General features: G+C 43.4%; 1 protein-coding gene across 2 annotated transcripts; it reads left to right on the plus strand.

Moving 5' to 3' along the window:
• The first annotated feature begins 953 nt into the window (after positions 1 to 953).
• Positions 954 to 19,854, plus strand: Prkar1a (protein kinase cAMP-dependent type I regulatory subunit alpha). Of its 2 annotated transcripts, none has more exons than XM_051158959.1 (11): positions 954 to 1,098; positions 4,152 to 4,331; positions 10,124 to 10,294; positions 11,012 to 11,103; positions 11,294 to 11,355; positions 12,660 to 12,706; positions 13,338 to 13,496; positions 14,816 to 14,876; positions 15,894 to 16,015; positions 16,768 to 16,849; positions 17,529 to 19,854. In XM_051158959.1, the coding sequence occupies exons 2-11, from the start codon at positions 4,158 to 4,160 to the stop codon at positions 17,699 to 17,701; spliced, it is 1,143 nt and encodes a 380-aa protein (XP_051014916.1). In that variant the 5' UTR covers positions 954 to 1,098; positions 4,152 to 4,157; the 3' UTR covers positions 17,702 to 19,854. The 2 variants fall into 2 exon arrangements, with proteins under 2 accessions (XP_051014916.1, XP_051014915.1); XM_051158958.1 differs by lacking the exon at positions 954 to 1,098 and adding an exon at positions 1,315 to 1,482.
• The last annotated feature ends 1,390 nt before the right edge of the window (positions 19,855 to 21,244 follow it).

The raw sequence follows: 21,244 nt of genomic DNA on the forward strand, positions 1-21,244 counted from the left end.
GGGGCAGGGGATGGGGGGGGGAGGGAAGCAGCAAAGGGAGCAACTTCCTCTTTCTATCCCCCTTCCTTCCTCTGACGACCAGGGAACAATCACAACTAATACCCAGAGCCCTTATTATATATAGTCTGGGGGTATTCAAGGACGAAGACAGGCTTAAGGTGTGAAATTTAAAAATACAATTTTCCCCAAATATTATAACTGGGGAATCAATGCAAAAATTATGCAGGAAATAGTGTAACCTTTTTGGTATTAAGTGTTAAGTCCATGATATTTTCTACACACTCTGCCCTAGAACATACATGTTAGTAAGTTGTAGCTACTCAGACCCATATACTTCGAGTGCCTACTTTATGCATTTATTTAGGTCCACTTTATTAACTTAACTTCGTATGTCTAAAATTGTCTACCCTGCTTTCATTTTCAGATATTTATGGGGGAAAGTTGGCTGAAGGAATAACGAAGTCTCCTAAATTCTCCAAACTTCTCCCGCTTTCTCCTGCAGCCTGAGATTTCCTGTGAGGTCAACGACTTTACACCACACAGTACAGCATGATAGGATGATAGAGCATTATCAGGACTCCGGTCTCCTTTTCGAAGTCTTTCCCTATGTCCTGTGCCTCGGTAGGCACCTTATGGCCTCCACTGATGGCAGCAGTCAGATTAGCCCAGCAGAGGTTTGGGTAGGGGCTCAGATTTCTCGGACCGGATGACAGGCGGAGGCCAGGCTATCATCGGGCCCACACAGGATGAGCACTTTGTCCATCACGAGAGCATCCCACATCCGCTTGTGCTCAGCTGTGGCGGATCCGCCAGGGCCTCCTCCTCTTCCAGAGCCTGGAAAACAGCAGGAATCTCCACGTCCGCCCAGCGTTCTGTGTGCCCCCCGCCCCGCCCCCCAGCCCCAAAGGACCAAGGGCGGATTTGCCCACCTGTCACCGAAACGTCCCACGTGGGTCTGTCGGAGGAGGGACTGAAGGAGGGAGGGAGAAAAGGCGGAGGCGTGGAGGGAGGCAGTCCTGAGAGCCCTGGGAGGAACCGAGCAGGAGAGAGGCTGAGTTCTCTGAACAGCAGAAGAATCTAGAGGACCCCCGACACTTGGTAAGGATGGGTCAAATGAAAAAAAAAAAAAAAAGAGAGAGAGACAGAAACCAGGCTAGCGGGAACAGAAGGAAAAGGTGGGAGCGAGGAAGGGGCTGGGCATTCGCGACAAAATAAGATGGATAGGTGCGCGGCAAGAGAACTGCTCTAGCTGGGCGTCTGCACCTTTAAGGTTGCCAAGGCAACCGCTCTGGCCAGAGCGAGGCGCATTGACGTCAGCAGCCGAGCGTTGATTGGCCGCGGTCGGCTCGTTTCCGGTGGAGCCGTCGCGGAGCCGCTATCGCACAGTGGAGTGAGGCAGCAAGCCGAACCCTGAGGACGCCCGGTACCCCGGCAGCCTCGCTCCGCACAAGTCCCGCCCGCGCCGCCGCCGACCGTCCGCTGGTGAGTGCGGGCCCGTGGCCTGCCCCGGGCGCCCCCGCCGCGCGTTCCTGAAGGCGCGGGAGCGAGCCAAGATGGCGCCCCGGGGAGCGCGCTGCGGGGGGACGGCCGCACCCCCTGCGCCTCCGAAGCGGCCGCGGTGCCTCACGCAGGCCTCGCAGCCCCCCGGGGCCGCCCCTGCACCGACTCGCCACGAAGCCCAAGGCCGCGCGTGCTCCCCGCCGTCCCGTCCCCGGCCTTAATTGTCGCCTGGTCTCCAGGCCTGCGCGGCCCTCGGCCTCCTTGGGCTCCCCGGCCGCCTCCGCCCCCGCGCGCCGCGGCCTCCGCGCCCGTCCTCCCTCCCCCACTTCCTGAAGGACAACAGCTCGATTTTTTTTTTTTTTTTTAAACCGGAATCCGCCATGGCTTTTTCTGCCTGGTCTTGACACTCGGCTGTAGCCTTCATCCGCACCTGATCGTTTCTGCACTTGGTTCCCCCCTCCCCTTCGCGGGCTCGGCTCTCTCTCCACCCCTCCACTCGGTGATTTCAGTCTAGCTCCGTTTCCTTTTGTCCCCCTTTCTCTCCTCGTCCTTTACCGATTTCCTTCCCCGCCCACCCCGCTGCCCACCCCGCTGCCCACCCCAGCCTTCCCAGGCCTCCTGCTCAAGGTCTTAGCCTCCTGCCTGCTGGGGAATGAGGGGCCGACCTTCTGCGCTCAGGGGTCACGACCCGTGGCCTAACTGAAGCGAAGGGCACTTTCCTGCCCCTCCTCTTGAAAATACTCGGCGCCTCTTAACCCCTCCAGCTCAGTGCGGGTGTGTGTGTGTGTGTGTGGGGGGGGACAGCCAGTGTGACTTGAGGGAGCCCAGATAGATAGGGTTCTTGAGCCCGCATAGACGATGACCCCTCCCAGGGCCCTGTTACTTGGTCGCTTTCAGGAGATGTGGGCCGCGTCAGCAACAGGCTCTCAAAGCGTTTTAAACATGTCCTCCAATGTAATCCTTCTGAAAGCGAGAGTTGAGCAGAAGTGAATTGCCTCAAGAATCTGCCCTCTTATGAATAGACAGCGCAGTGACGTCTTAAAAGTGTTTGTTTTTGGAGGGAAGCTTAAGTCGTTGGGTAGATGCAAATGTGGAATCAAGATATACCCGATTAAAAATTAATAATTAAGGCCACAAAATTAGATTATTTGGGGGGCTTCACATGGTAACTGCAGTAATTTGGGGGAGTGTTTGTACTGCCTTTACCAGCGTCGTTCCATTTAGTGGGCCCAGTTGAGCCTTCTCTACCAGCCAGAGACCAGATCTGAGGCCGATTTCTCTGATCAGCTAAATACATGTACTGACATTCTTGAACTAAGACTGGATGCTTTGAGATGTGTTTTATGCGTGTTCCTGGTGGCCTTTAGTACTTGAAATAGAGAAAATTCCACAGAAGGGGATTTTTGGTTTCATATGGGTTGCCTGACCAGGAAGTGAGGCTAGAACTAATGTTACCTTACAGTAAAAATCTTCCCTTTAGTGTTTATTCTGAACTAACGTCTCGCATGTGTTTCTTTGTGGTTTCTGACTTGTGTGCTTGTCCTGGAGCCACACACTCTTTGCTGCTTTGTTGACTCCTTGTTACTGACCTTTATCTTGAAAGTTGTCAAGACAAAATGCTAACAGTGTAGCCGTGAAAATGGCTCTTTATCCTGGCATTTCTTTTAAACTCACACTTTTACCTCCGTGGGTCCCTGCGCTGTAGTTTGAAGAGTGTGGTTGGTGTTGAGCTGGTTTGCAGAGTGGAGGCACCCTCTGATCTCAAGTGCTGAGGAGTTAGGAGGGAAACTGACTGTCACAGTACCAAGCTTCTAACTCTGCGGCATGCTGGCTGCCCATTATTGTGTTTCTATTTCACATTGATGGACTCTGAGTGCAGTTTTATCTATTGAGTCATCCTGGAAGCTTTAAACCAGTCCACTTTAACATATTCCTGACCAGTTGAAGACATTCTTAGTTGACATGGTAGAGATTATTTTCCTGTACTACAGCCTTTTTGACTCTTAACACTGATAATTGTATTGCTACATCTAGGCCTGGAGTTGAGTAAAAGAGAGTGGAATGAACAGTTGCTGAGAAAAGGCACCTCAAACTCCTTTTGTGTTTCAGAAGATTCGATTCCACTAATATTTGACTAATCAGCTCCTTTGCCCTGGCGGTTTGCTATGTGGCATTAGCTTTTGCTCATGGGATGAGAGGTGCACACAGGGGAATGGCAGGTGTTCTTCGTTGTGTTCTGTGCTTTCACTTAGAGCCAACCTGTGTGCCTTTGTAATTCTCTGTCCTGTTTACCATTTACACACTTCCCACGTCATCATCCTGATGGCTTTTGCAAGAGGACCAAATGAAATTTCCCTTAAGGGCCTGAGTCCTCATCCTTGGCATGCTTGCTCAGCAGGCATGTTGGCTCACACTTCCTCCCAGGAGCTAAGTGGTTTCTCTGAGTGTGCCTACTGAGCTAAGACAGAACAGTTGGATCTAAATGAAATGCTTATTTGGTGAATTCAAATCCTGTGTGTATTTTATATCCCATCCCCCACCGCCTCTTTAAACAGACTCTGTTGAGAAAGGATAAGAATTACATGATTCTGTTGTCTAGTTTGCTTTTGTGCTTTATAGCTTACCCAGCATGCCTCTGTTCCTTCTCCCAGAGAACCATGGCGTCTGGCAGTACCGCCAGCGAGGAAGAGCGGAGTCTCCGGGAATGCGAGATGTACGTGCAGAAGCACAACATCCAGGCCCTGCTGAAGGACTCCATCGTGCAGCTGTGCACGGCCCGACCCGAGAGACCCATGGCGTTCCTGCGGGAATACTTTGAGAGGCTGGAGAAGGTAAACAAATGGGGGGACATGCGATGGCCATGGCAGTTGCCAGGCTTAGTGCTTCTGAATGTTGCTCATTTGTGCCTTTTGGGAGAAGAGGAATTCTGACCAACTAAGAAGTCTAGCAGAAATTTAGATTATCATCCAGTAAAGGATTTAAAAAAAAAAAAAAAATCTAATCAGAACTTACCAGAAAGCAGATAGCATTTCCGAACAGTTGATTTTAGCTATTTTAAGTAATATTTAAAATATTTAAAACAAGTAGAATCAGTCAAAAGTAGTGTGACAATTGTATGAATTGAGAAACAATTAAAAGCAGTTAGTGCTTTTCTTCAAGAAAGCAGGTGAGCTTTTACTTTACCCCCATTTTAAAACTACAGAAATACATCTGCACCTAGCTTGGGGTGGTATAAGCACAGTACGTCCTCAACTCTTGTTTTACTGTTAGATGGATGAATTAACTGTATAAAAAGAAGATAGATTGATGATTGTCGTATTTTTACTGTGTTTATAATTTTGGTTAGGATTTGTTTCCCATAAAATATGCAATTGATTTTTATTGTTGCATCTGTATTTTGTGTGGGTCAGTGTGACCCACAGGTACACAGGATGTATATTTCCTTTTTTTTTTTTTTTTTAAGGCTTACTTATTTTTATGCGTATGAGTGTTTTGCCTTCGTGGATGTATGTGTACCACATGCTTGCCTAGTGCCCACAGAGGTCAGAAGAGGGAATTGGGTTCCATTGAGCTAGAGTTGTGGATGGCTATGAGTCACCATGTGGGTTCTGGGAACTGAACCTGAGTCCTCTGCAAAAAGAAGCAAGTGCTCCTAACTACAGAGCCTTCTTTCCAGCCTCCAGGATGTGCATTTCTAAGCAGAATTACAGTTTTACATGAAGGATGATGTTTCAATGCACTTTGCTCCAGAAATGATGGATGCAAGTTTGATCACCCAGTGTTTTAAGTAGTTGATCTGATTTGCATCTGTAGATCATTGGGAGTGAATGTACCACTTTGCTATGAATGTTCAAGTTTTGCAGAGGTTCAGAGTGCTGGGGCTCATTTCTCTGACTCACGTTTAGTACTGAATTGTACAGTAGAAATATCTGCAAATTTCACATTGGTTTGGGCAGTTTCCTACTGTCCAAGTTTTTATGTAAAAGAAATACGTAGATTTTAAAGTAGCTCAGTAAGCAGGTGTTTCACACCATTTCCTTGGAAATCTTTAAAATGCTGTTGATTAGAATGATTACATTAATTTGAAGAGAACACAACTGCTAAACAGTCCCCCTGAACACAGCCTTGCCACCTTGGATTTGTTAGTAGAAATGCTGCTTCCTCTTACTTAAGCAGTTACTAAATAATGGCCATACCGGCCAGGAGTGTGCTCTGTTTCGAAATGAAGTGCGTTCCTGGAGATCTGGTTCTGAAATGGGTCATGGTAAGGTGATCCCTCTTGTTCAGACATTGGTAGACATCAAATGAGAGGATTAAGTCGGTGAGACACTTAAGTGCCTATCTTTTTATAGGGAGTGTTGAGTGCAGGACACTAATTCAAAGCCTGTGTTTAACTGTAGGAGTGTTTAATGACTAACCAAGGTAGAAAGCAACAGATAATTGTTACTGTAGTTTCTCTGCAGGTGGGACTTGAGAATTAATGTGCATGACCGTCACCCCTCTCCCCCAGGAGAAGACACCTTTCTTGTACATTGAGGTTGTTTGCTTGCCAGCCAGCCAGCCAGTGTGTGTGTGTGTGTGTGTGTGTGTGTGTGTGTGTGTGTTCTCTCCCCCCCCCGTGTGTGTGTGTGTGTGTGTGTAAACCATTTAGATTTTCAGTTAACTAGATTTTTGCCCTTTTAACAAAGCATTTATTTCATATATCATGTGTTAATTTTTAGATCTGAAAGTAAACTCAAATTTTTACCATCTCCACCCCTGTTGTCCAGGGGTTATGTTTCTGGACCTTCAGTGGTTTCAGAGGAAGCACAAAGAAACACTAGTCAAGAGTTGGTCAGTGGAGACAGCTGCAGTTTAGTTGAGACCAGTGTGCTCAGAACTTGAGTTCCCGTATGCCTGTATTTACTACCTTGCCTGTCTGGTAGATAAGAGGAGTTGTATCTACTGCTTTTGATATCTCCCGTGTGCCAAATACTGTGTGAAGGACTATGAGTGTGTGTGCATGCATGCATGTACGTACACACACATACACACACACACACAGAGTCTTTTCTCTTTCCCATTAGTAGGGTATTAATGCCATTTTGCTGATGCAGCAGTTCAATCTAAGGGAAGTTAAATCATAGCTGTGATCCTAGGAGTTAGGTGTTGCAACAACTACATGTAACCCTAGAATTTTAGTGATTTAGTCGGTAGAACATGAAACTTTTAGTCTCAAGGTTTTAGGTTTGAGCCTCACGTTGGATGCCAAATGTAAAATTAGGGAGTTATGTGCCATTCTATCCCAAATAAGACACGGAGACCTGTTATATTTATTAAGCGTCAAGCACTATAGCTGGGCAGATGTCCATCTATTCTAACCTGACTATGCTGGTCTGGCCTACTTCCCAGCCATGTGCTCCATCACCTACCATCTTACTCTTGTCTGCTGTTCCATCTGTGTCCTAATGGCCACTCCCTCATGGCAGCCTTCTCCTTTGACTCTCCTCGACCTGAAGCCCCCTCCTGGGATCCGAAGTCCTGCCCTAACTCTCCTGCCTAGATATAAGCTGTTCAGCTCTTTATTAACTAATCAGAGGAGATGGAGAACAATTTTTATACAATATTGAGACAGGAGATACTTCACAGAAGTGACAAGGCCAACCAGATCTCTGGAGGCAGAAAACAGCATATGAATGAATACACAGTCTCCCAACAGTGTGCCTATCTTGTTCTGGGTCTGAGTGGAAAGAAAAGCTGTTATTTAGGGCTTGATGATGTCAAGTCAGAGAAAGAACAGAAATCCAAGGCCACCAGAGGCAGACTATAGTAGTATTCATGGTGTGACGTGTCCACTTATATTCTATGGCCGAAGCAAGTCGTGTCAAGCCTTAAGTCCTTGAGGTGGCAAACTTGTCTACAGAGAAAGCTGACAGGGTCAGGGAGGAAACATATTTAGGAACACCTATTAAGAGAGTGATAGTGGCGCATGCCTTTAATCCCAGCACTCGGGAGGCAGAGGCGGCGGATCGCTGTGAGTTCGATTCCAGCCTGGTCTACAAAGTGAGTCCAGGACAGCCAAGGCTAACACAGGGAGACCCTGTCTACAAAAACCAAAAAAAAAAAAAAGAGTGATAGGAGCAGAATTTGAACCTAAGAATTAAGAGTTTTAAGCTCAGCCTAGTGCAGAGCATATGCAGAAAGAGTCAGGAACCTTTTGTTTGTTTGTTTTTCGAGACAGAGTTTCTCTGTGTAGCCATGGCTGTCCTGGACTCGATTTGTAGACCAGGCCGGCCTTGAACTCACAGTGATCCACCTGCCTCTGCCTGCTGAGTGCTGGGATTAAAGGCATGTGCTACCACTGTCCAGCTGAGTCAGGAAACTTACTAACCAGTAAATAGGGCTAAGAGGGAGACTCACAGCTGGTGACTGACAGTACCAGAGAAAGGATATAAAAATGTGCCTTTGTACAAACTAGAAATTGATGATCTCAGTGATGTCTCTGAGTCATCAAGGTAGGATTATAACAGTGTTATAGGCTCTCTGGAGTCCAAAGACCGTTAATAGCAGAGTGCTTTTGTTATTTCAGCATTATCTGTAAAATTTGGTTAACTAGAATAAGTCCCAAATGAGAAGTGTTTGTGTGTGTGTGTGTGTATGTGTGTTGTGCACGCATGCATGCATGTTTGAGTAAGTAGAGGCCAGAGATTGATGTCAGATGCTCTCTTTATCTTTTGAAGCAGGGTCTCTCACTGATCTTGGAGTTCACTGATTGGCTAGATGGCTAGATGGCTAGACTAGCTGGTCTGAATGCTAAAGGGGTCTGCCTGCCCAGTGCTAAGGTTTACAGATGTGTGTATCCACCCTAAGCTGTTAGGTAGGTGCTGGGATCTGAACTTAGGCCCTCATGCTCACATGGCAGCTCTTGACCAAGTGAGCATCTCCTCAGCCCTCATTTGTGAATTTTTTAATGAAAAATTTCTGAAATGACAATGACTAGTTTGAGGAGTAGTTTTGTTTGTTTGTTTGTTTGTTTTTGTTTTAATGTTTTTATACTTTGAACTTTGGGCGACTTGGGGTTTGTAGTTCTGTGTTGATATGGGATAGGAAGGTCTTACCAGTTACTAGGACTACCTGAATGAAATGAGTGAAATTTCTAAAATAAAGTTTTAAATGAGTCACAGACTGAAATTGTGCAAGTATAGAAGGGTTTAACAGTGAAAGGTCTTCCAACCCTATCACTGTTTTTGCATGTAGCCAGTGTTTTGGATGCTATCTATGTGTTTTTATAGATATATTCATTTCTGAAAGAGTGGTCTCTGTGTGTGTGTGTGTGTGCGTGTGCGTGTGTGTACCTGTGTGTATGTGTTCATATAGGTAACTGTGTAGAGGGCTGAAGACAACCTTGGGGTCCATTCCTTAATAGCTATCCATCTTGTGTTTTTTAGATGGGTCTCTCCTTGGCCTGTTCTTAAAAGCTGGCCAGCCAGTGAGCTGGGACCGTTTCCTCCCAGAGTTAGGATTACGAGTTTTTGCCATGTCTCTCTTTCAAGAGGAACTCCCCTTATGATTGTTCAAGCACGGCACTGACTGAGCTAACTCTCTGGCGCAGTCATTTGCTTGTATTCTCTAATGGGGTGGTAACAGTATAAATACAGTATAACTGTTCTCAATGATCTTCACTTTGGTTGTCTCCATTGTTTTTCTTTTTTCCCCCAAAATAATCAGAAATGTTTCTGTGTAGGTGTCATTTCACACATGAACACGTTTTACATTTCTAGAAGCAGAATTACCATAATAGTGAGTCAAGAAGTAAATGCGCTTATACATACATGGATAATACAATTAGTTTTGTTTTTTGCATTTTTCCTGAGTTGATAACTCTTCCCTTGGAAGACATAGAACTATATCATAATTTGCACTAGTAGAAAGGAACTCTATTAACCTCTTGGTAGTCACAGTGCTTGCCTTTTCTTGAGATACATAGTGTCCTTGAATTGGTCTGTTTGCTAGAAGCAGGGCTAGAGCTATATGTAGAGGACAAGAAAGGAGTATTTTACCACCCCCCCCCACCCCCGAGACAAGGTTTCTCTGTGTAGCCTTGGCTGTCCTGGACTCACTTTGTAGACCTGGCTGGCCTGGAACTCACAGAGATCCACTGCCTATGTTTCCCTAAGTGCTGGGTTATAGGGGTGTGCCACTGTGCCCAGCTGAGTATTTTACATTTTAAAAATCACTTTTATTGTAAGTAATTTCCTTACTGCTAAGTTAATTTGAATTTGAAAGGTGTTTGAGAAGAGTCAAGGAACGGTTGAAATGAATGAAGAAATAGAAGATAACATTCTTATGCTGCTCTTCAGGCCTAAGAACATTTTTTTAGTGAGAGGCCAAGTAGATGAAGTCATTGATTCAGTTTTCATGTGATTTGGCTCAAGAATTATTGGCATTGCCCCAATAAAATGTAACTGTGCTAGCGTGATTTTTCTCAAATTTTACCCTGTTGCCCCATTTACTCTTTCCCTCCCAATTTGGAACTCACTTGTTCTCCTCACATTGATACTGGCAGAGGTTTGAAGTGAGCTGGGTTATCACTGGAATTTGAGAGTATACCAGCTTTTATAATCAGAAATCTACTTTCTTTCAGGAGGAGGCGAAACAGATTCAGAATCTACAGAAAACTGGCACTCGAACTGACTCAAGGGAGGATGAGATCTCCCCTCCTCCCCCCAACCCAGTGGTGAAGGGCCGTCGGCGACGTGGTGCTATCAGTGCCGAGGTTTACACGGAGGAAGATGCTGCTTCCTATGTTAGAAAGGTAGGTTTGATGTCTCAGTGGTGGGTCTGTTCCTGAGGCTTTTGTAGTCCACTGTGTTCTTTTGATAAGCACACACCCTATGACGAAAGACAGAGGTGCAGTTGTCAGCACTTGAGAGCAAACTTCTGTAATAGCTCCTCCCCAGGGGAGAAAGTAATGCTTATGAACCAGTGGGCAGCTGCACGTGGGCACTGCAGCAGAAGCAGGCAGCATTCCCTTTCTCTCAGCTTATGCTGTTAGTCTCTTGATACCTTATAATTCATGTTCTGGCTTCAACCTTTTATCTTGCAAGTTGCCTTCATCCTGGGGAGCTCTTCCTCAGAACCTGCCAACCATCTTAGTTAGTTAGGCTTTAACCTTTAGGAGGAAAGGCTCCAGGCACTTGGTGCTTGTGAAACTGTAGGATCACAGTTACAATGTGTCTAGTTGCTTAAAAATACTTAGTTTGCCTCAGAATAATGATTTTGGTGTAGGTATTTTGGTTTAGTGTGTTAACTTGGAATCAAGTACAGATTGTTAAGTATAAGCCTGGCTCCAGACAAGGGAATAAATTAGTATTTGTTGAGTACTTTGTGACTCATACAGGTATGTTGTAGGGAGAATATTTAACTCAAAACACCCTTGTTTAAATACCATTATTTGGCATGCCATTTAATCGAAATGCAAGTTGCAAACTTTGGTTTCTAGCTTGTCACTTGACCTTTACTATCTTTCTAGGTTATACCAAAAGATTATAAGACAATGGCTGCTTTAGCTAAAGCTATAGAAAAGAACGTGTTATTTTCACACCTTGATGATAATGAGAGAAGGTAGGTGCGGGTGCTGTGTATATTGTTCCTAGTGGGGTGGCTGGGCCAAACTTGTGTCACTGTTGCAGGTTCTAGGCTCTTAGTTGTTCACCATGTGATTGGACTGAGAACCTGAGAGCTTTAATGCTAAGGTTTGAAATCTGTAGAAGAGACCTGTGACATCTAACTCCAGGCTTCTTCTGTCCTGCAGTGACATTTTTGATGCCATGTTTCCAGTCTCTTTTATTGCTGGAGAGACAGTTATTCAGCAAGGTAAGGGCTGCTGGCATGCATTGTATTATAGGAAGGGAGGTGTGGTGGGGCTGCTTTTGTTTTCGTTTTACTGGAGCTTCTTTACCGCTCTGGCCTTAGTGTTGGTATTGGGTCCTGATTCTTCACTAAATAATTCTCTACGTTAAAAGGAACTTTCTCTTTGGGATTAGTATTTCTGACAACTTTTACAGTCACTGTTAAAAGGAATGTCTATGTTACCATTGGATAATGTGTGAGATTTTAGAACAGTAATTTGCATGTCCTTTTTTTTGAATTAATAACCACATTTGCAAAACCACCCACATTCTGTATCATATAGCCCATTCGCTGTATGATTGTGTGCCTCCTACAGAATCTTAACCACTTTTGCCCATGTAGACTAACAAGAATCTTACTGGATATTTTCTTTTTTTCTTATTCTTAACATTTTTATAGATTTTTATAAGCCAAGTATTTCCCCATTTTGTGGCAGCCTAGCCTCTTGTTATTAACTGTTGAGTTGTTTGTACATTCTATAACAATTAATTTTGTATGCGTGAGTCACCTAACTTTTTTTTTTTTTTTTTGAGACAGGGTTTCTCTGTGTAGCTTTGGTTCTCCTAGACTCACTTTGTAGACCAGGCTGGCCTTGAACTCACAGTGATCTGCTTGTCTCTGCCTCCTGAGTGCTAGGATTAAAGGTGTGTGTTACCACGCCCAGCTCACTTAACATTTTTTTAAAAGATTTATTTATTTATTATATATACAGTGCTCTGCCTGCATGTACACCTGGATCCCAGAAGAGGGCATTAGATCACATTATAGATGGTTGTGAGCTACCATGTGGTTGCTGGGAATTGAACCCAGGACCTCTGGAAAAACAGCCAGTGCTCTTACCCTCTGAGCCATCTCCCCAGCCCCATTGCTTAACATTTTTAAAATTACATTTTATTGATTTATTTTGTGTATATGTGTGAGCACACATGCACGTGCATGTTGTGCCCTGGAGCACTGGTGTGTAGAACTCAGAAGACGTCTTGTGGGAATTGGCTTCTCTTTTCTCCATGTGGGTCTTAGCAATCAAACTTGGCTTGTCTGTCTTGACATCAGGTGCTTTGCACCCTTAGCTATCTCATGGGTCCCATAAGTTGCTTTATTAAAGCACAGTTTTAAAAGATACCATAAGATGACCCAAAGAAGTGATTAATTTCATGTCAGTTTTTTTCCCTATTTCAGTCACTTAGCATCCGCCTGCAAGTTTACTATTTTATGTTAATTAAACAGTTATGATTGTTTCATTAATGACTGACATTTTGCTCTTTCAGGTGATGAAGGGGATAACTTCTATGTGATTGATCAAGGAGAAATGGATGTAAGAATTAATAATAGCAAACATAGGTTGATAATCTTGATTTTTAACTTTTAGTTTCTAAGCATTAAGCATAGTGCTTGCAAGGGCAGATGATTATAGCCTTGATAAGTCAGTTCCATCCAACACTTGCTGGATATTTTTATGACACAAACTTTTTAAAGGTAGCTGCCTATCTGTACATGCTGTTGACTACATTTGCTGGGGTTGCTGTGGAAAGTTCATGTGTCCTGTGGTGGAAGGGAGCTTAGGGCACCACTGAAATAGTGCAGCTTTTAAAAATTCTGTTTTCTTTTTTAATCAGTAAAATGAAGATTAAAAACCATATCAGTCTCATAGGATTATTACAAATTTCAGTGACCTAATCCACATAAGTGCCCAGCGAAGCACTCTGTAAGTGCGTGTCAGATGATACCAATGCTTGTCTGAACACTTCCCCTCATCATCCTGATGGGCAGCTTTATCAGATTATGTAACTTGTCAGAAGTCAGTGGTTTTGCTCTGCTCTCTTCTGCAGATGTAGCGTATATTCTGTTGTTTAAAGCAGGTTCAGAAATCTTTCTTTTGGAAAAGTTTGAGAAATAATATATTTGTATATCTAGACAGAAACACTTTGATGTTATTTTTACTTTAGGTCTATGTGAATAATGAATGGGCAACCAGTGTTGGGGAAGGAGGGAGCTTTGGAGAGCTGGCTTTGATTTATGGAACACCTAGAGCGGCCACCGTCAAAGCAAAGACAAATGTGAAACTGTGGGGCATTGACCGAGACAGCTACCGAAGAATCCTCATGGTGAGAGGCTGTGGGGCTGGAGTGGGGTGTAGACTCTGACCCATGTGACTGATGGGAATAGTGTCACCAAGTTAAAATGAGGCTTCCCTGCTTTTAAAGTTTGAATAGTTTAAATAGTTAGGTTTAGGTTAATATTATTTCACTTAAGATAGTGATAGTAAACAAAAGTTAGGCCAGGAATAACCAGAGAAACTTGTGTGTGTAGGTAATTGTCAGGTCACCTTAGCAATCTGTCTGCCAGTGGGCGAATTGTCCATTGTTGATTGCCCATTGGACTGGTTTTAATTAAGTGCATGACATCACTTAAATCCATTCAGAAATAATCATCTCTAAACTGAATCTCGGTTATTAGTAATAAACTTATGCTCACTTCTTGAAGGGATTATTAAAGCAATCAGGCCTCTGAAGCATTCTGCTCACAGTAAGACTTCTTGAGAAAATATGATCTTACAGAGGAGCTTTAGATGTTGTGGTGGGTTGTGCTAGCCATCCTGAATTGTTTTCTTAAGTTTTTGTGGTGTCCATATGGCTGTTTGAAAATATATACGGTCTGGGTCTGAAGAGAGATAGCTTACCGAGTAAGAGCGTGTCCTGCCCTTGTAGTGGACCCAAGTTTGTTTTCATATACCAGGCAGCTTACAACCACCTGTAACTATGGGACCTGTGGCTATGGAGAGCAGATGGTTTGTGTATGATATGCACGCATGAACATATGCATTTGTGCAGGTATATGGAGTAGGGCTGAGGTCGTTTACCTTGTGAGCAAAGGTGGTCATAAAACATTCCTGTTTCTTCTAAGCATACCCAGTAAACTTTGTCTTAGATGAGATCTAGGGTGTTCAGGATGGTACGGCTATCCAAGCCTAGTTAAGCTTAGGGCTGTGGGACTGTCTTCTCTCTGGTGACAGTAGTCTGTTCCCTGCATGCAGCCTGGGAGGTTCTGGCTGCAGTGTGGAGGTCTGAGGCTCATACATGCACTAGCTGCGCGTGAGAATGGCTTGCCATCTTACCACTTGGTAGAGCCTACAGAAGGCTTTGTATAGAGCGACATACAGAGAGAAGGGGTCACAAGAAACAACAGCCGCAAGCTTTGTATTTACCTTTTGGTTTGTTTAAAATGTATTAATCCTAGCACTCAGGAGGCAGAGGCAGGGGTATCGCTGTGAGTTGGAGGCCAGCCTGGTCTACAAAGAGAGTCCAGGACAGCCAAGGCTACACCGAGATACCCTGTCTTGAAAAACTGAAAGTAAAAATAAATTATTCTGTAGCTCTGTGTGATAAATTCATCTCCATTGGACATAACATTTTTCTGTTTATAGGGAAGTACTCTGAGAAAGAGGAAGATGTATGAAGAATTCCTGAGTAAAGTATCTATTTTAGGTGAGTTTTGGAAAATTACATCGAGAATTGATAAACGGAAGCATTTGGCACAGCTTTTTACATGACATGTCTTTATTAGCTCTGCCATGTATTTCCATAGTCATAATCATACAGAACTTTGACAGTGTTTAGAGTTTGGCAAAGTTAATGGTAATTTTAATGTGTGTTCAATTTGCTACTAATGACAAATCCCATAATTAGCTTTGGGAAAAGCTTTGCGATGCCGTAGGTACCCCTCGTCCCCTGTACAGGAGCAGGAAGCTCACAGTGCGCTTTATGTGCTCTGGACATTGAGTTCTTCCTGCTGCAGCTTCTCTCCTGTTCCCAGGAATGGGTTGGATGGCTGCTATCTGATAAAAGTTAGATATGGTTGTTGGCCTCTTGAAAAGATCCAGACTTGTGGAAATTAAGGTTAATTGAACATACCATGTAGATTTCCTTACACAGACTGGGAGATGTTGACACCTACCCTGTGTGGGATGTGGGTACTTATTTCTCCCAGGTGGCAATCTGCCCTTGTCTGTTACTGTGATTTGACTTTCTCACCTTATTTGTCCTTTGTTTTAGTGTTTAGAATATTAGTTGGGTCTTTGGGAACAAAAGTTACTTTCTAGCTCCTTGTTATTCACAAGGTAAACTCAGCTGAGTAGCTAAATGGCTGAATTAATTCTTTGAACAGTTGCAAGGAGGTGCATGGGAAGCTATTACGTTATATTTGGTTACTTGTAGGTTTGCTTTGCTTGGTGGTTATTTCAGAATTACATTTTCTTCACCTTTGCCATTGAGTATAGTTAATGAAAGTTCCCTTAACCAGAGTTAAGGCTGCAGCGACAGGAAGTCCTGCTTAGCTGAGCAGTGTGCGACAGGTGCTGTTGTCCTGCCTCACCTGCAGTGGGTCTCTTGTGTAGAGTGGGGACGCTGTAAGATTGCATCTCTGCAGAGTTTGTTTTTGCTTAAGTTTTATTTACTTACTTATTTTTATATGTAGAGAAAATGTTTTGATTGTTGTTTTTTCAGAGTCTCTGGACAAGTGGGAGCGTCTGACAGTAGCTGATGCGTTGGAGCCTGTGCAGTTTGAAGACGGACAGAAGATTGTGGTGCAAGGAGAACCAGGGGATGAGTTCTTCATTATTCTAGAGGTACAGAGTTTGCCATTTGATTCCTTACAGCGTTGTTCACCTAGCGAGGAACAGCCAGTTCTGATTTGTAGCTTTAGTTTTTAGGGCTCCCTGACAGTTTTTAAAAAATTATCTTTTACTTGAAAATACAACTTTGTGTGTAGGCTGCTACAATTTTAAAGAGTTTGAGTCAATTCTGGAAGAACCCTAGACGTGATTGGTGAAATTACTCTTTGCCATACTAAAAAGCCCCTCAGCCGTAACAAATAAGATGATTCTGAACCATTGTTTAAAACATAAGTGCCTAGGCTATTTGGTAATGATTTACAATTCTAAAAGTTAACTGTTATTTGAAACATCTACCTATAATCCTGCTTGCCAAGCAGGTCCAGGGAGCAGCTTCAGAGTCTGAACTCTTGTCACACTGCAGATGCAGCCATAGACACATGAACCCTGAGTGCGATAGTCTATAAACAGTGTATTTTTGAAAGATGCAGTGAGCTTGGGCATGGCCCTTTATGGGGAGTTTACTAACCAGGGTCTAAACTCCTTTTTAAGTGCTTGAGCTTGACAAGACTCTTGATAGCAGATGCTGGTTAAATGGGAGTCACAGGACGTGGGGTGGGGGGTGGTCACTAGACTTCTCAGTCACCTTTGACTGGAAGAGCAGGTACAAATTGAAATAACCCCCCAGGTAGCTGTGATTTTAGGGGATCTTTAAATCCCACTCTGAGATTTAAGCGAGTGTTTAGCTTCTTGCTGATGTTTTACAGGGCACAGCTGCTGTGCTGCAGCGTCGGTCAGAAAACGAAGAGTTTGTTGAAGTGGGGCGGCTGGGGCCTTCTGATTACTTTGGTACGTTACCTTTCTTCACATCACCTTTCTTTGTGAGGCGGTGTAGTTTTCCGTAATTGGTCTTCTGAATTTTTTTATTTTTGAGGCAATGTGGCCTCTGTGGACCAGCCTGCCCCAAACTCACAGAGATCCACCTGCCTATATTTCTAGACTGATGGGGTTAAATCGTGTACCTTCAAGACCTGCCTTTATTATTGTCTTTGAAATAGAGCCTTATGGTAAAGGTGCAGGCTGGCCTTCTTCAGATCTTCTGCTTTAGGCTCCTGAGTGTTGGGGTTACAGTCATAATACCTGTTAGATTTCTTAACCTATATTCCATTTTTTGGTCCTTACAGAAATACTGTAAGATTTAACTTTATTCAGTTAATAAATGGACACAGACATAGATACAGACAGACAGACACACAGACACATACACAGGCGCCTAGACTGTCCAGAATTAATTACTCAATGAGGCTACTGGTCACCTTCCTGCCTGCCTTCACCTCTTGAGTGTTGGGGTTGTAGGCATGACTATAAGGGATTATTATCTATTAGCTGTAATATTTTTGATATACAAATGTTGTGTGGCCTCTACTAAAGTTAAAATCTTTGTTCTCCTTTTCACAAGTAGACCCTTTTAGGAAACGGTTTCCATAGATATTAGTCTTTTCTTAGCCGCCTCGCTTCTCTTTTCTAGGTGAAATTGCCCTGCTGATGAATCGTCCTCGGGCTGCCACTGTGGTTGCCCGTGGCCCTTTGAAGTGTGTTAAGTTGGACCGACCTCGGTTTGAACGTGTCCTTGGCCCATGCTCAGATATCCTCAAGCGAAACATCCAGCAGTACAACAGCTTTGTGTCACTGTCCGTCTGAGATCTGCCTCCTGTGCCTCTCTCTTCTCCCCAGTCCATGCTTCACTCATGCAGACTGCTTTCTTTTCCCTATCTGCAGCTCCAAGTGGCCACTGGCTTTACAGCTTCTTGTCTCTTTATACTAAAAGTTGCTTTATTGCACCATTTTTCATTTGGAGCATTAAGAGAATGCTCATTCACAAATAAATAGAGAGTTCTATGGACTTGGCTGTTACTGCTTCTCTCTGTGCAGTGCTAGAGTTCAACCTGGGCAGTGAGTGCCAGGCTTTTGGTGAGGGTGGTCCCTGCACCAGGGAATTAATTGCCACAATGATGAGCAGTGCAGGGGTTTTTTAAGTGACACCCATTATCATTTCCATATGACACAAGTGACATATTTCGACTGTGGCCATGTTTGCTGTATTTCTTTATAGAATAAATGATTTTAACCTTTAAGGATTAGAAGAATGAATATAGAAAAATCCTAGTACAGTAGAAAGACATCTGCCTGTAATTAAACTAGTTTAAGTGTGGGACGTGCCCATGTTTTGCTAATTACCAGACAGATACAGCTAGTTCAGCCCGCTCAGCCTGGTTTTGTCTGTCTATTGCTAGTGTTTCTCTTCCAACCCTGAAATACTTTGGTGTGGCTGGCTCTGTATTCCTGCCTTTTAAGTTTGAAATCAAGTTGTAGATGGCAAGCACTGGTCATGACTTAACTATGTCTGTCTCAGCTCACAGATTCTGATGATAGCTTTTATTTATCCAGCTGGTGCCAAATACTGATATGACATGCAGAATTGTGACTGAGAGCTTGAGGTCTACACTCTTGGTAGTTAACTGTGGTTAACTAGTGTGGTGTGCCCTCAGTTACTAATTCTAGGAGGTTGGATACACTGAGAACAGACAGAACACGCCCCAGAGAGAAGGAGATGGAGGCAGTGTGGCTAAAGGTGGATGGGATGAGTTCAGGCGTCCAGAAACAGGAGTCACACTTGGGTTCAGTCTCTCGTCCAGGGTTATGTCAATGAGGGTGGGCAGGATGTGGCTGTGTTGTGGTCTGAAAGGCCATCTTGCTGAGAGTCCTGCCTTTTCCTGTCTAACCTTGAATTTCTCTGGTAAACTTTATTGTTATTTTTTCTTCGTGTGTGTGTGTGTGTGTGTGTGTGTGTGTGTGTGTGTGTATGTGTATGTAACTTTTGTTTTGAGTCTTAACTGTATTTCAGTGTTTTCCAGCCTTATGTGTTACATTATTCCAGTGATAATCCAACAGTTTATTTTTATTACTGTTACTTTTTAAACAAAATTTCACAGTTCGTAACTAGGCACGTTTATCTTCATTCTGACTTATGTATAATGTCGGGTTCTATTTGGGAGTGGCTGCAAGCATTTTCCATGTGTGTGCAAGAGGTTCTGATTAATAATCTCTGCCTACCCTTTCCCAGTTAACTGAAATTGTTGGTTATGATAATATTTTTTTCCTTGTTAGGTTAAAAAGCTTTTAGGTTGTTACTAACTTGGGAAAGGAGTTTCATTTAAATTTAGTGTGGGGTAGAAGCCGCCTTGTTGCCATTTCTAAACCTTCATCATTATATAAATGAGGGTTTTCTGTATTTACTTTGTGTTTGCCTACCTTTTTATATTTAAAAAATAAAAATTATGTTACTGGCTTAAAGCTTAATTTGATATTTGTTTAAATGCCAAAAATGTACTTAAATGAATGATGTAGAATGCCATAAAATGCATTTTCGTGTGTATGTGTCCCCTGTTCTCAAATACGGAGATACGAACCCTGCTTTCTAAGAGTTCTCGAAACGCTAGCTTGCTGGGAACTCCCTTTTGTAGTTTTTACTCTTAGACTTTTCAAGATAAGTCTAAATTTAAAAATTACCACATTTAAAGCTTTATCTTTGTGCAATTTAAATATCAGTCAGAAGTCATGGATGGTATACTGTGTCTTTGTGGGCTCTAGGCACCATTCTCTCTGGATGGATTGGATGAATTTAGGAGATCTGCTGAGAAAGCAGAGACGGCCAAAGGGACAGTTGCTGTTTCCTGGATATTAGTCTGATATACTGTGTGCTAATCTAATACACGCTGTTCTTTTGTTACAGATTGTCTCAATGGTAGGTCACGGAATAAAAAAATATTAAATAATTTACATTCTTAAATGAATCAGTTTTCTTCCTTTTCTTCCTTTGTCCCTCCCCAAAAGTTCAGTGTGAAAGAATGAAAGTGAATTTTGTGTTCTGTGTTTTGAAAAAGTAATGTATTTTTTCAGTACATCCCAGTTCGGTTTGTCAAAGGGTGGATTTCAAAACCTTGCTGAAATGTTCTTGGACGTATGACAGGCTCACTAACAAGTTCTGGAAGGAAGGTTCTGTCCAGAGCCGTGGTTTCTTTTTCACAGGACAGACCTGTGTGGACCTTGGAGCTTCACAGACTTGATGGGAGGCCTGGCTTCTTTATCAGCACAAGTTTGCTGATGAGCTCTGCCTTGAGCTACTTAGGGATGCGTTCATCTTCCCACACCAGGCTTTGTTCCCAGCGCTTCCTCCTCAGGTTGGGGAACTTGGCATGCTGGGAAGCAGGAGTTAGTGCTGGAACATGGCTGATGTCTGCTCTGTGAGCTGTGCCTTGTCCAGGTTCACAGTTCCTTCTCACCAGGATGGACTGTAACTGAGGGAGTCAGGGTCCTTTGTCCTCGGTGTAGTCTAGTTCTTTTGTTAAAACTTGGGCCATGGTGTATTTTACTGTTGCCGTTTTGTAATTGAATTAGCACAATGGCAGCACTTTGTTGTTGTTGTTGGGTTTTGTCACTTTATCTCCAACCACAAATAGTTGGACCCTTTGTGAATTTTTACTAAGCCCTGGGCAGTGTACTTTCAGTGGATCAAAAGCATGGTTAGCTAATTTAATTTGTCCTTCAGCATGTCTATTAAGGGGAACCACAAATCTCTTCCTCCTTACATTTTGGGGAATTTCCATAGCTGTACATATACAGCTAAAATGTTTGTCATAACTTTAGAAATGTGACGACATTGTGACTCCTGTAACTAAAACCATCCATAGGTATCTTTTTGTTTGTTTCTTTGATGTAAGAACTAGGTTTTCGTTTGTTTGAGAGGCCTTCTCTGTGTAGCCCTGGCTGTCCTAGACTCACTTTGTCGACCAGGCTGAACTCACAGAGATCCTCCTGCCTCTGAGTGCTGGGATTAAAGGCTCGAATTCCTATAAGAACTAGTTTAAGTTGTTTTGTGATTTTGAAAAGTTGCCACTAGATGGAGAACTTTTTTTTCTTTATTCTTAGCTTTGTCAATCCCAAATGAGTTGCAGCTGTTCTTTAGTGTCTGTGGATTCTGTATTTTAAAGTTTTCCTTCTTGGTACAGTGTAAGTGTGACCCGAGACCCCTATACATGTAAAGCAATCTTGGGGGACTTGAGCTGAGCACTTTCCCCCTCCCTGTGCTGAATGAGGTTCAAAGCATCATTTTAGCAATCAGCTGTGGATGTGTCATATTGGGGGCCCTCCTAGCACCACATTTTTTGGTGTTTTCATGCTTAT

The sequence above is a fragment of the Acomys russatus genome, chromosome 16 (assembly GCF_903995435.1).
Source record: "Acomys russatus chromosome 16, mAcoRus1.1, whole genome shotgun sequence".
NCBI lineage: Eukaryota > Metazoa > Chordata > Mammalia > Rodentia > Muridae > Acomys > Acomys russatus.

What these genes read in the sequence shown, in the direction of transcription:
- Prkar1a (XM_051158959.1), top strand. Translation starts at nt 4,158, where the DNA reads ATGGCGTCTGGCAGTACCGCCAGCGAGGAAGAGCGGAGTCTCCGGGAA. An exon ending in TTGATCAAGGAGAAATGGAT is followed by an intron (nt 12,707 to 13,337) that starts GTAAGAATTAAT and finishes TTTTTACTTTAG; the next exon opens with GTCTATGTGAATAATGAATG. An exon ending in GCTACCGAAGAATCCTCATG is followed by an intron (nt 13,497 to 14,815) that starts GTGAGAGGCTGT and finishes TTCTGTTTATAG; the next exon opens with GGAAGTACTCTGAGAAAGAG.